At 42.1% G+C, this 14,126-nt stretch overlaps 1 protein-coding gene across 2 annotated transcripts in view; it reads left to right on the plus strand.

Moving 5' to 3' along the window:
• CPSF3 (cleavage and polyadenylation specific factor 3) overlaps positions 1-12,858 on the plus strand; it is a 40,609-nt gene extending 27,751 nt beyond the window's left edge. The window contains exons 13-18 of one of the 2 annotated variants that reach the window (XM_058682494.1): positions 81-179; positions 1,802-1,896; positions 3,400-3,487; positions 8,676-8,745; positions 9,898-9,994; positions 12,454-12,858. In XM_058682494.1, the coding sequence (XP_058538477.1) occupies positions 81-179; positions 1,802-1,896; positions 3,400-3,487; positions 8,676-8,745; positions 9,898-9,994; positions 12,454-12,555 (551 nt within the window). In that variant the 3' untranslated portion in view covers positions 12,556-12,858. The remainder of the gene's footprint in view (positions 1-80; positions 180-1,801; positions 1,897-3,399; positions 3,488-8,675; positions 8,746-9,897; positions 9,995-12,453) is intronic. The other variant, XR_009248169.1, reaches the window with a different exon arrangement.
• Positions 12,859-14,126: the final 1,268 nt, after the last annotated feature.

A 14,126-nucleotide genomic window follows, 5' to 3' on the forward strand; every position in this document is an offset into this window, starting at 1 on the left:
CTCGTGTATGTGTTTACAGGCTCTATTTTCTGCGACCAGTATTGTTACTTAAAGTGTATCTATTCTCATTTCCTCTTCAGATTATACTGACTTGGCCATGAGCACTGTGAAACAGACCCAAGCCATTCCGTATACTGGTCCTTTTAATTTGCTCTATTACCAGCTACAGAAGTTGACAGGTGGGTATTTATTGAAATTCACCTAATTGTTTTCTGCTTTTGAGTAAGAGAAGTATATACCCAGGAAAGGAGACTGTTCCATTTGGGTTGTTGTCTCAGAATTGCACAGATGTTATTTGCACTTCACTTGGACATGTTATCACCTTTGGGTAAATTTTTGAAAATATACTCCTAAGTTTTTTTGGTTTTTTTATTTTTTTGTTTTTTTGTTTTTTTGGGGACAGAGAGAGACAGAGCATGAACGGGGGAGGGGCAGAGAGAGAGGGAGACACAGAATCGGAAACAGGCTCCAGGCTCCGAGCCATCAGCCCGGAGCCTGACGCGGGGCTCGAACTCACGGACCGCGAGATCGTGACCTGGCTGAAGTCGGACGCTTAACCGACTGCGCCACCCAGGCGCCCCACTCCTAAGTTATTTTTAATTGCATTATACTTCTTAGCTTTGATCCACTGAAAATTCTAAAAATATCAGTAACCTTTGCTGCTCATGTTTAAAATCCACTTTAGTTTACTCTTCTAAATTTTATCTATCTCTTTTCTTTGTTCAGTGAAAATGGGTTTTCTGGTTCCATCAGTACCAGTCTATACGGCAGGTTTTAGAAGAACACACGAACACTGGCCAAAGGCCAATAAAACAGTAAACCTATTCTGTTTTCATATTAGATCATTTGAGTTAGATTTTTATGTATTAACATAATGAGAGGCAATGACTAAGTTAAAAGGCATGGATGCCCTCTAATAAGCGGGAACACTTTAATTTTTTTCTATAATTGTTTTTTAATGTTTATTTATTATATTTGAGAGACAGCACAAGTAGCGAAAGGGCAGAGAGAGAAGGAGACACAGAATCTGAAGCAGGATCCAGGCTCTGAGCTATCAGCACAGAGCCCAATGCGGGGCTCAAACCCACAAGCTGTGAGATGACCTGAGCCGAAGTCTGACACTCAACAGACTGAGCCACCCAGGCACCCCAAAGCAGGATCAATTTAAATTACTTTCTATTAATGTGCTCTTCGTTATTCAAATAGCAAAATTATTACTATAAAATAAATCAGTAGAAAGAAAATCTTTATTTGCTTCATCTTCACATGAGAATTACAGGTCATAACATAGAAAGTTAATAAAATATGTCTGAGTTAATTCTTAATTAAGAGGTGACTGGGAGGACCAGAAAAGCCTCCTCTTAGACAACAGAATTTGCCTAAAGAATGATTAAGCTTATGAAGACAGAAGGAAGAGGTGACTATTGGCAGTAGTTGACTAGTCTCATGTCAGATTTTAAGATACTAGTGGAGTATTAAGACGCTAGTGACTAAATCTCTTATGTAAACACAGATATTTAACAATCACCAAAGTTTGCAACTGATAAGATGTTTCATGTCCCAGGTAAATCCTGCCTCATTATATGAATTTTTATAATACATGTTGAGATCTTTCAGTTGCTGTAAGCAATCAACGTAAAACTTACTTAGTTATTTGAAATTCTCACTATTCAAATGAGTAATTAATTTTTTCATTGTGAATCAGATTTATTTCAGCTATCTCTATAAACAAAGCAATAATGATGCCTCTGGAAGATTATCAGAAAATTATATACATCTTAATATTACTTCCTTTTTTCAGGTGATGTGGAAGAATTAGAAATTCAAGAAAAACCTGCTCTGAAAGTATTCAAAAATATTACTGTAATACAGGAACCAGGAATGGTGGTATTAGAAGTAAGATAAGATCATTTACCTAAACAAAGAGGGGAAAAAAGTTTTAAGACTTCACATATAATTGTAGAGAAAATTTGTTCTTAAGAAAAAAATTACTGGAAAATATATCCATGCATGTTTTTTTTTCCAAGACCAGCTTTAAATATGACCTCGCTGGGCATTTTCTATGTAGTTCTAGTAACATAAAAACTAGTATTAAATTAAGGCTTAATATTTAGCATGTGTAGTGAGTATAGGTCTCTCAGATGAGAAGTTTCAACTAATTTTGTGATGGCCCTGGATGTCTTCAGTTACATCAGAACATTCGACATTCTCAAGAGAAAAATCAAATTGTTACATTGAAACAAATAGACTTGTCATGTGAACACTTTTAAGACAGTGGAATTTTGAAAATTCAAATAAGCAATATTAAAATGACCCAAATACACAAAGGCTAGAAACCACTGAATGTGGTTTCTACTATTAGAATTTTAAATTCCTACAGGGGGAGTTTGGAACCCAGACACCAAATTAATTTGATGGTTGATTTCGATAGCGTGGCATCTGTCCGGTTCAAAGAAGGGCTTTTAGAGTGAATCCTCGAACTGAATGATCCAGGGAGGTGCCTGGTTTCATTCTCTGCCTCAGGGAGAATTGCATGTAAATTTCCCAGCTAGATGGTGCACTATTTTGTTCATACACATTATTTTTTAAAACTAAAAAAGATCTGCCAACTCGGGTTCCACTGCAGTTCTGGGATTTAAGTTGAAATTTGATTCCGAAAGATGAAAGTAACTGAAGAAAGTGTCGGAAGGAGTAGTTGTCTATAACACGATGTCAGACACAATAATACATAAACATTACTGCCCTAGGAAAGGGAAAAATTATTAGAGACGTTCATTTAGCTCTTTCTACTAAATGCTGTACTTGTATTCCCTGGAATTAACATGTCCAAGAGCGTCTCAGAGAAAGGGTCTCAAGTGCCTCACAACGGTTACAAGCGCTTTTTGAAAAGGTAACAGGTAGGGAAGGCACGTGTTCCTGAAGTAATTCACCTGCTCTCTCCCTGGCCTGGCAGGCCTGGAAAACTATCTTGGAACACCCACCCAGCATGTGCACAAGTGTCAGGGTCCTAGGCTTCGGCTTCGTGTGAGAAACAAAAGTACATGTTTCGAGATACTACCCTGTGCCGGCACTGGGCGTGCTTCTGAAACACGGTGCTTAGGGCTCGGCCCGCTGCCAGCAGTCCCCACCGGTCACCTCACACCAGTGACCTCTGTGAGACGAAGGTGCCGGGTAGGAGGATTAAATGAGGGAATGTGTATCAGGCCCCTGCCGCAGAGGAAGTGCTCTGGGCATGTTACTATTGTTATTAGTTAGGACATTAGAGAAGTCCCGCGTTATTAGTTTTAGGAAACAATTAGTTAATGTCAGTGGAAAATGCTAGAAACAGAAGTCCCATATGTACAGTCTTTTGTGGTTAGCTGTATTCCTACCTTCCTAATTCTGCCTTTTGCTTCCCAGTGGTTAGCAAACCCTTCCAACGATATGTATGCGGATACAGTAACAACCGTGATCCTGGAAGTTCAGTCAAACCCGAAAATCAGGAAAGGTATAACATTATTTCATTTTTATCAGTTAATTCTTTGGCTTCTCCCGTGGTCTGTGAACTAAAAAGCAGAAGACAGAGTCCTAGAACTTGAAATCTGATTTTCCCCTTCCTGTCACCTTTAAGATATAATATCTGTATAACAATGCAGATTACTAATATTTTACTTTCTGTTTTGGGTCTTTACTTGTGCTATTGCCAAAATTCTGGTTGCCATGAACACAAAGATAAAATTCCTTAGTAATAGTCCTCTTAAAAGCAGTTTAACAGAAATTCCAAAGTATTGCTGAATTGAGCCAGCATGTCTAATAAAAAATAATGCTGCCTTATACGTATTTAGTAAAACTTGAACTGAATGGAATCTCTCTATAGGACAATTTTGCAACCACTTTTTGTTTTCTTGGTACGTAGCAGCTTTCAGTCAAAGAAAGATATCTTTGTGTTAGTAAAGATACCTTTGTGTTATTTCTTCATAGTTTTATTCTATTTTATACATAAATCAATATTAAACATGTCTTAAGGTATGTATCATTGGCATATAAAGTAGCCCTTTTTGCTACTATGGGAGGAAGTCACCCTGAAGAATTTCAGGGACCAGCCTGAAATAAAGGCCAGCCTGTACCCCTCTCCTAGCCTCAGATCTTGTTCTCTGATAGAATAGTTCTCTTTCTTAAAATAAAAAAATAAAAAAAAATAAAAAATGGGTTAGTAGTATTTGATTTCAGAAGGAAAAAATGTCTAGCTGAATAGTTCATAATGCATCTTCTTATAACAACTAAATTCTGGAATGAATAAATACCTAGACAAGTGTAAATTACTCATCTGAGGTAAGCATTTGAATTTGAGTAACACTAAAAATTTCAATTTGGGCACCACTGATCATGTGTTCTAATTGAATCAATGGGTAATGGATCCCCCTGTGTGCACCTAATGTGGGGGAGGGAGCTGTGTGTTTATACAGGCCACGGGAGAACCTCCAGCTCGGATTCTCACAGGATGCTCTTTCAGGGTCCCAGGCTCTGCCCTGGAGCACAAAACATGCCCAGGCCAGAACCGTTTTAAAGGCAGTTGTCAGTTTTCTCTTATTTGACGGTTTTACATTTTGCTTATCTTAGGTGATACAAATGTAAAGGACGAAGTGCAGGGTGGGGGGGTGTGTAGGAGGGGGGACCTTTTACAGAGGCCACCACTAATTAGTGGCACAGCAGTTAGGAGCAGCGGAACAAGGGACGGCGCGAAACGCAGGGGACAAGAACCCAAGGATTACACGCGGGGTTTTTCGTGGGCTCACCTTTCGGTGTTGACGCCCACTTTGCTGAGGACACGGCCGGGCTTCGTGTTTCCTGTCTGTGTTGTAGGGAAGGAACATGGGAGCCATCCTAAGGTCCGACCTTACACCGGGTATTTTTCTTAGTGCTCTGATCCAGCGTGAAAATGCACCTTCCCTCTGATTGATGGTCGTTGAGTCAGAAGCAACTATTATTAGTGATCCATTTTCAGTAACAGTAATTATATAAACATTTCTCCCTAAAGTTAGCCTCTGGGCATTTCAGCAGAGATTCATTGCAGACAAGTAGGAATAGGTTTTTTTCCATGAGTTTCTTGTGCTAAATTAGCTGGCTGGCCTATCTTCCCTCGTTCTTGCCTACTTTGCTTGCCTACTTTGTGTTACATGAAAAGGATACTATTTTCTTCTGGAGTAGTGAGGTGCTCGCATATTCATTTGACACATACTGATTGAGCACCTTCTGTTTGGCAGGTACTCTTCTAGGTGCTTCAGGTACCACACACAAAGCAGATTGTTATGCTTTAGGAGCATAACAGGCGCTGGGGCAGCCTCACGGGGTTTGGAGTGGGGGCAGACGTGTAGGGTTCTGTGGGCCATTGGAAGGACTTTGGGCTTGTAGTCTGAGTAAAGTGTAATACTGTAATACTGAGTAATACTGTAAGGTTTTTAAAGGATTGCTGTGGTGCTTGTTGAGAGGAGATTGGGGAGGGCAAGTAAGAAAGCAGATGTTTCAGGTTGGAGCTCCTGTGGCCCTGCAGGTAGGAGGTGGCACTCCGGGGAGGGTGGGAGTGGTGCTGGTGGCAGAAAGTGGTTGGATTCTGGAGATACGTCGAAGGTATCGAGGGTGAGAGAAAACAGATGAATTTTAAAGAGAGAAGACAGTGACCCAAGGAGTGACTCAGGAAGTGATACCTTAGCATGGAGCCCTGCTGTCACCCTCAGGGCTAAGTGACAGGGTTTACTAGGTAGTACTTGCTTCTTCAGAATCTGGAAAATATTACAAGGACTGACACACTCCCTCTTTTCATTTGCTGCACATGGGGCAGTTAAGGACGTCCATTCTGTACGTTTCTTGTGGCAAGAATTGACTTTGTCGTATCCAAACATGGTATTTTAACGTGTTAGAGCACAGTCAACAACTAAGGCCCACAAGCCAAGTCCAGCCCTCCACCTGTTTTTATAAAGTTTTATTGAAACAGCAATGCCCGTTTGTTTACATACCGTCTAGTGCTGCTCTTTGAGCAGCCACAGCAGAGTTGAGTAGTTGACAGCAGAGACCATGTGGTTCACAAAGCCTAAAACACGATCTGGCCATTTCCAGAAGTTTGCCAAATCTATTTGAGAGGCAGCTTCTGTGAACAGTCTGATTCTGTGTTGCTAGCATTTCGCTCCCCTTTAATTTCTTAGCCTGTTGACACTTGGGTTCAGATTCGGGAAACTTGTATTTGTGTCTGTGTGTGTGTGTGTGTGTGTGTGTGTGTGTGTGTGTGTGTGTGTTTAGCCCCGACTTCAATTTCTGTATCCCTTCTCACTGAGGACGAGGACGCACAGCAAAGCTTATTTTTCAAAATATATTATGTTCTTACATTCCATTACATTCTTCTGCACCTGTGTCCTGTTTTGACACACACACTACTAAGGGCAGTTATACGTGTATAACTATGATTTCACATTATACACAGTGTAAACTTAGGTGTCTGAGGAGCTTATTAAATATTAGTAATAAATATGCAAATATACATACATGTGCACTCACATTTTTGAAAGTTTCTTTTAATAGTTTCATGGCTTAAATATTTTTAATACTGTCTTTTATGAGATTTTACATGTCAGTTAAGTGCTTATATGATACTTAATAGAATTGATCATAATTGAAGTATAAAGTTTTATTATATAGCTTTCTAGGCTGGCATCTGGTTTGTTGTATATTTAGTTAAAACTCATGAAACCGTTTCATCACAAGGAAAAAAAAACTTTTGTGACTGTGTGTTGTGATGGATGGTTAACTACACTTACCGTGATCATTTTGCTATGTATACCAATATCAAATCATTATGTTGTATATCTGAAACTACTATAATGTTCTATGTCAATGAGATCTACATTTTTTTAAATATTTATTTTGAGAGAGAGAGAGAGAGCACAAGCAGGAAAAGGGTAGAGAGAGAGAATCCCAAGCAGGGTCCACACCATCAGCACGGAGCCCGACACGGGGCTCAATCCCACGAACTGTGAGATCATGTCCTGAGCTGAAACCAAGAGTTGGACGCTTAACCGACTGAGCCACCCAGACAACCTGATATCTACATTTTTTATTTTTATTTATTTTTTTTATTTTTTTTTTTATTTTTTTTATTTTTTTTTTAAATAATCATGTTTTTTGTTTTTTGTTTTTTTTTTTAATTTTTTTTTTCAACGTTTTTTATTTATTTTTGGGACAGAGAGAGACAGAGCATGAACGGGGGAGGGGCAGAGAGAGAGAGGGAGACACAGAATCGGAAACAGGCTCCAGGCTCCGAGCCATCAGCCCAGAGCCCGACGCGGGGCTCGAACTCACGGACCGCGAGATCGTGACCTGGCTGAAGTCGGACGCTTAACCGACTGCGCCACCCAGGCGCCCCTCTACATTTTTTAAAAAGGAAAAAGACTCATGAATTAAAATTAATCAGAGTTATTATCGTCTGACTTATAGAGTAATTTAGAAGAAATGACAATTTGACTCTTCCAGAGAGTAGATTCACCACAGTCAACTTTAAAACATTTACATCTGGGGCGCCTGGGTGGCTCAGTCAGTTGGGTGTCCGACTTCGGCTCAGGTCATGATCTCGCGGTCCGTGAGTTCGAACCCCGCGTCGGGCTCTGTGCTGACAACTCAGAGCCTGGAGCCTGTTTCAGATTCTGTGTCTCCCTCTCTCTCTGACCCTCCCCCATTCATGCTCTGTCTCTCTCTGTCCCCAAAATAAATAAACGTTAAAAAAAAATTTTTTTTTTAAAAATAAAACATTTACATCACTCCACAAAGAGACACCGTATCTCTAGCTATAATCCCCCAAACAACCACTAATCTACTTTCTGTCTCTATGGATTTGCCTCTTCTGGACACTTCATATAAATAGAATTATAACACATGGGTTTTTGTGACCGGCTTCTTTCACTTAGCATAATGCTTTCAAGGTTCATCGCTGTAGCATGAATCAGTGTTCACGCCTTTTTATGGCAAAATGACTTTGTAAGGAACGGCCAGATAGTTCTGTACTGTTTTATTGCTGGTGATAGCCTGGGAGATGGTTATGTCCCTGGGCACACTTGAAACTCCAGATCGTCTTCCTGAACCATCGTATTGTTTTGGGAAGGGGAAGCTAAGTAATCTGACAAGTCATTTTATTTCATTCCATTTCTTAAAGATTTTTTTCTTCAAAGTAATCTCTACACACAGTGTGTGGCTCGAACTTATAACCCTGAGATCAAGAGTCACACGTTCCACCAACTGAGCCAGCCAGGTACCCCCTAATTGGCAAATGATTTTAAATATTAATTTTAGTAAAATCACTACAGTGCTAAATGTGTATAATGTTTTAGGTAAAGCAAAAACTTTAGAGATCTCTGAGCATGGATGTGCCCCTAGAACTCCTGGAGTCAACGATTTCACTTCACTCACAAAGGAAATGTGGAAAAGTTTGAGAAACATTACAAATAAGATTTGAAATCAGCTTCAGTGTCATTTTGTGGTTCTTTGTCTAACAAGAACAAAAAAGCAGTTTGCCGCAGCAGGTAGATGGAGTGTTGGTCACTTGAAGGATTCCGTAGCTAATTACCTAATCAATAACTGTGTTCAGATTACCGACTCGGGAATTCTTTCCAATAAGAATTTGGAAATTGAACTCTTGCTTTTTTTCCCCCCAGGTGCGGTACAGAAGGTTTCTAAGAAATTAGAAATGCACGTTTACAGCAAAAGGTTGGAGATCATGCTCCAGTAAGTGTTGCCCCAATTATTGCCCCACGAGGGTGGGGAGGAGGCAGCTGGCACTTAGTTCTGACTCACTAATGGTTGTGAGGCTCAGACAGGTTACTTGGCCGCTCTGGATGTCCGAGTTTGTGTCTGTTTCGTGGTTTGAACTGCATCCTTCCAGCTGAACACTCTAGCTAGTTCCAGATACCTTTGACCTCTGTGGTCCGCCATTTCTGTTATAGTTGACGAAGATTCGCTGACTGCCTTTTCTTGCCTGTGTCCAGCCTGCTGATTGGACTGCTGTTGCAGGAGCCCCTGTAACTGATGGGGACAGATGTGCAAATTACCGATGAAACTGTAGCTCCTTGAGGGGCGCCTGGGTGGCTGTTAGGTGTCTGACTCTTGATCTCAGCTCAGGTCATGATCCCAGGGTCGTGGGATTGAGCTCCGAGGTGTGCATGGAGCCTGCCTGCTTAAGATTCTCTGTCTCCCTCTCTCTGTCTCTGTCTCTGTCTCTCTCCCTCTCTTTCTCCCCCTCCCCCCCCTTCTTCCCCACTCGTGCGTGCTCTCTTATTCTCTAAAATAAAACAAACAAATAAAAAACTGTAGCTTCTCAGTGATAGAGGCAGTGTCTTCGTGACTTCTGTCACTAGGAAGATGACGCACAAAAGATGCTCAGTGAATAGTTTGACTCAGAGGCTTCTGGAACTGATTCAAGGGGGCAGACAGCCTGTGGACTTGTGAGCCACTTCAACTAGATGCCTGGATTTGAATACCAGCTCCGCTGTTTTCCAGCCTTGGGGCTTCAGATCCCTTCCATGTGTCTTGTTTTCCTTCTGTGTAGAAGGGGCTTCTTACTAAGATTTAAGTAAGCTCTTGGCCCAACATGGGGCTTGAACTCGTGGCCCTGAGATCAAGAGTCACATGCTCTACCGACTGAGCCAGTCAGGCACCCCTGAAGCAAGCATTCTTAATGATAGCTGTGGATTTCACTCATTTTATAAAATTAACAAAATACGTGAAGTTACATCAAGTACATCTCAGGAATAGATAGAAGTCGTCTACTTTGGAATTAGGGGCTATTTTCAATATTATTTTTCCCTCAGTATATGAAAGTGTACTTGACTTATTTGTAAATGTACTTTGTACTAATGTTGCGTCTTTGTTTGTCTTAAGGGACATATTTGGAGAAGACTGTGTAAGTGTAAGAGACGGTTCCATTCTCAGTGTCACAGTGGATGGAAAAACTGCTAATATAAACCTGGAGACACGGGTATGTAACTGCTCCTTCCTACACATCAAGACATTTGGGAAAGAAAGCGAGAACAAAAATGATCTGGTCTCACACCAGACAGCACACTTCCATTCTGACATGTCCTTCCAGATTTTTCCGACATATGCTTTTCACAGGCTGGGTTTATGTTACTATACGTAAAGTCATACGTTCTTGCTTTTTCTTTTATTTATTTTTTAATGATTTTTTAAGCAATCTCGACACACAGTGCAGGGCTCGAACCCACAACTTCAAGCGCGATCGGAAGTGGGGTGCTCTTCCGGCTGAGCCAGGCAGGCACCCCACTTTATTGCTTCTTTCCCATCCTCTCTAAGTGTTCTTGCGTGGCACTGCACAGCACACGTCGGTATGTGTATATTCCCCCATTGTCTTCCTGTTCCACAAGAGGCCTGAATCCACCCCGGCATTTTCTCTAGTTTGGTATCCGGTTGATTTTAGATTTTTTCAGAGAAGCCGCTCTCTGGTTTGCACCAGCAAGATCCAAGTGGCTGTTCCAGACAATAGGATTCGAGCCTGCTCTGGTCTCACACCACAGATCCCACATAAGTATTCCACAAGCATAAATGAATAAGTATATCTTCCTTGCGGGCTTGGTTTTGAAGATTAAAACAGTTCTAAGCAAATAACATGTTTTAAATATCTTTTATGTTCTGTAACTATACAGATGCTTTGAGGAGACACTAAGTTTATCTTACCCCAGTAGAAAAATAAGCTAAGAACATAAACAAGTGAATCTCTAGAGATGAAATATGGATGGATCACCAGCAAACACAGGAAACAAATGTTCAGATCCAGTCCACTAATAATTAGAGGAAATACAGACTGAAAGTATGAAATATCACTGTTTGCCGATCATGTGGGCACAGATTGTTAACAAGAGTGCTGTGACCCAGTGATGGTGAAAACAGGAAGTTTATTCTCAGGTGCAGTTTGGGGTGGGGAGGTGATTTTAAATGATACAGCACGTTCTTTCTGCAGAGCAGTTTGGTGATATGCATGAAAGGCTCAAAAAATAAATGCCTTTATCTACAATTACACTTAACTGGACTTAAACGAAGAAAATAATTAGACAAGTTAATGGTAAAACAGAGCAAAGATATATATACAAGGATTTCCATTTTAGCAGTGATTATAATATAAGCAAAACTGCAAGAGACCAAAATATCCAAGAGTGGGAGACAGTAAACAAAATAACCGAATAAATAGAGTATGTGTATGGTGTGTGCTTATACATGGAGTACTGTATATATCAGGAAGTATATATATATACAGGCCATCAGGAAGATGGCCATATAGGTGACTAATGTGCACAGGTGTCCACCTGCATTATTGAGTGGAAAGAACAGTTACAAGATAGCAAGTATGATAAATTACCCCATTTTGGTTTTAAAGAAATATATATGTATGGCTAAAAGTCTGGAATGTTATACCCTGAAATGTTAACAGTAGTTATCATTACGTCATAGAATAAGGGTGTTATTTTTTTTCTTTACTAAGTTTTGATATGAACAATATTTATGGTATGATAAAAAAAGTTTTAAAACAGCGTATAAAACCTGGGTGGCTCAGTCCAGTGGAGCATCTGACTTCCGTTCAGGTCATGATCTCGCAGGTCGTGAGTTTGAGCCCCACATTGGGCTCACTGCTGTCACTGTAGAGCCCGCTTTGGATCCTCTGTTCCCCTCTCTCTGTACCCCTCTCCCGCTTGCTCTCTCTCTCTCTCTCTCTCTCTCTCTCTCTCTCTAAGAGAGAGTTCACTGAGAACTCCAGGTCTCTTTTAAGAGAGAGACAGAGTGCGAGCAGGGGCGGGGCAGAGAGGGAGACTGTCAGCACAGAGCCCAACGCGGAGCAACGCAGGGCAACGCGGGGCTCAGACTCAGAAACCACGAGTTCGTGACCTGAGCTGAAGTCAGACACTCAGCCAACTGAGCCACCCGGGCACCGCAAAAAATAAACATTAACAAAATAAATAAAACAGCTTATAGTGTTTTGTAGCTGAGGAATAACTAGAAGATTGTAAGCCTAAATCAAATTTAATACCAAATGCTGGGGGAAAAAAAAAAAAAAGGCTTCCAAATGCTGAGCAGAGGAGCACATCCAGAGCTCAGTAATTTGTATTACAAAGACTAACTTCCTTGTGGTATCACTTACTGGGTCAGAATATGGGCTTTGAAGTAAATATAGTTCACCATAGATTGTCCGTTTATTCTTTTTTTCTCCAAAATACATCTCTAATGAGACCCAGTCGTTGTGCTGTCGGGAAACTGCATCCAGGCACCTGCCCCCCAGCGTGTGGTGTCGGAGTTCGGGTTCTTGGGAGTCCGTGTGGCCTCCCTCCCCCCCCACCGGAAATGACTCTTCCTAAAGAGGAGTTTCTCTTCCATGTGGCACTTCTAGACACTTAACGTCGAAAGGCCTGTTTGTGCTTCCACTTTCAGACGGTCGAGTGTGAGGAAGGAAGCGAGGACGATGAGTCCCTCCGGGAGATGGTGGAACTGGCCGCGCGCAGACTCTACGAGGCCCTCACGCCGGTTCACTGAGAGCCGCGGGCCTGCGGACGCGTTAAAGCCTGTCTTTAATGCTTGGCTCGACTTCTCTTAAAATAAAATACGTTGGTTTCTCTGGAATAGCCTACTTACTTGTGGTGTCAAATGGCCTGCGTTCCAACAGCTCAAACGCTAAGTTACCAACTCCCCTGTCCGTGATTCCAGAACTAACAAATAAGCGGTTACTTCGGGGCCTGCTGATTCTGCTTCCAGGCACGCGCACAGCTGCCCCTGAAACCTTTCAGGTCTGCCCATAGCAACTGAACGAGAATGCCTCGCTGTCCTTTTTAAAAAGGAGGAAAATACACAATGGTTTGTTTTTCATGTGCAGATTCTGAGTCTGAATTCATAGAGATTATCACCTAAAGCCCCTTTTGTGTTTCTTCCCTCCTGATACTCTTGCCAGATTCCTCAATTTATACATTTGTAAAATGACGACTTTTGGGATTCAGTGGTATTTTCTTTGTCTAATGCCTGCGCATTCGATTCCGATATTCAGAATATAATTTTTATGACTCAGGTTCAAGGGTATTCAGGTGTGAGTTGTTGAGTTGCTTTCTGTGTCATCATTAGACCGGTTTCCTGGAGTACGTGTAATTCAGACTGGCACATCACCGGACACAGGAGTGGCGGGTGCCGTGTGCTGAGGGAGCAGGTCACCAGGGGTCTCTGGTCTCTGCTGTCACACAGGGGCGTGACGGCCGCCCCTAGGGAGGGAACGAGCCCACCTCTACCTACCGTCTAACGCGAGAGCCACTCTCACTGTCAAGCGAAAGGCGTGCCAACCAGTCACTAAGCTCCACCGACACTGTTTAGTCCTGTCGCCTCACCTGTTGGTGACTTCACAGCCGTTGAGCAGGGTAGTGACAAACTCCAGTGCACAAATCGGAAGCTTTACTTGAAATGAAATACATTTCTTCTGTAAGGAACCCCACTTTGTCTCTGGCCCAAACCAAAGCTCTGAGGGTCACCTTTTAGAAGTGTCATGTAAGACTTTGTTACGATAGGTTTAAAAACAGTAAGACAGTATATAGAGTAGAAAGGGAACGTGCGTGTGTTTTCTCCTAGTCCTTCTCCCTGAGGTAACCAGTCTGAGTTCAGGATTCTCAGTCGCTCTTGAATCTGCCTTTGCCATCTCTCCCCCGTGGCTCTGTGAGCCTGTCTTCCTGGCCCCTCTGATTCCTGCCACAGCCTCCCTTCTCCCCATAGTTGACTCCTAAGATACGCACCTGCTCTCAAGCCCTCCCTGCTGAAAGTCCTTCAGGCCTCCCTGGTAACCAAGATTAAGTCCAAACACCTTACTCAGCCAGGGGTTCTCAACATTGACGGCACATTGGAATCACCTGGGAGCAGTAAAAACACACTGATGCCCGCATCTTGCCGTCAGAGGTTAAGTTAGTTGGTCTGGAGTGAAGTGAGCGACCTTTATCAATCAGCACGTTTCTAAAGCTCCGCAGATGATCCAGCTGAAGCCAGGGAACTCCTGGCCTGAAGACTTGGTCATGCTCTGATCCCCCTGCCTGCCTCTCCGAGCCATTCGCCCGTCTGACACCCTGTTCCGGCCA

This window comes from Neofelis nebulosa, chromosome 9 (assembly GCF_028018385.1).
Source record: "Neofelis nebulosa isolate mNeoNeb1 chromosome 9, mNeoNeb1.pri, whole genome shotgun sequence".
Classification (NCBI taxonomy): Eukaryota; Metazoa; Chordata; class Mammalia; order Carnivora; family Felidae; genus Neofelis; species Neofelis nebulosa.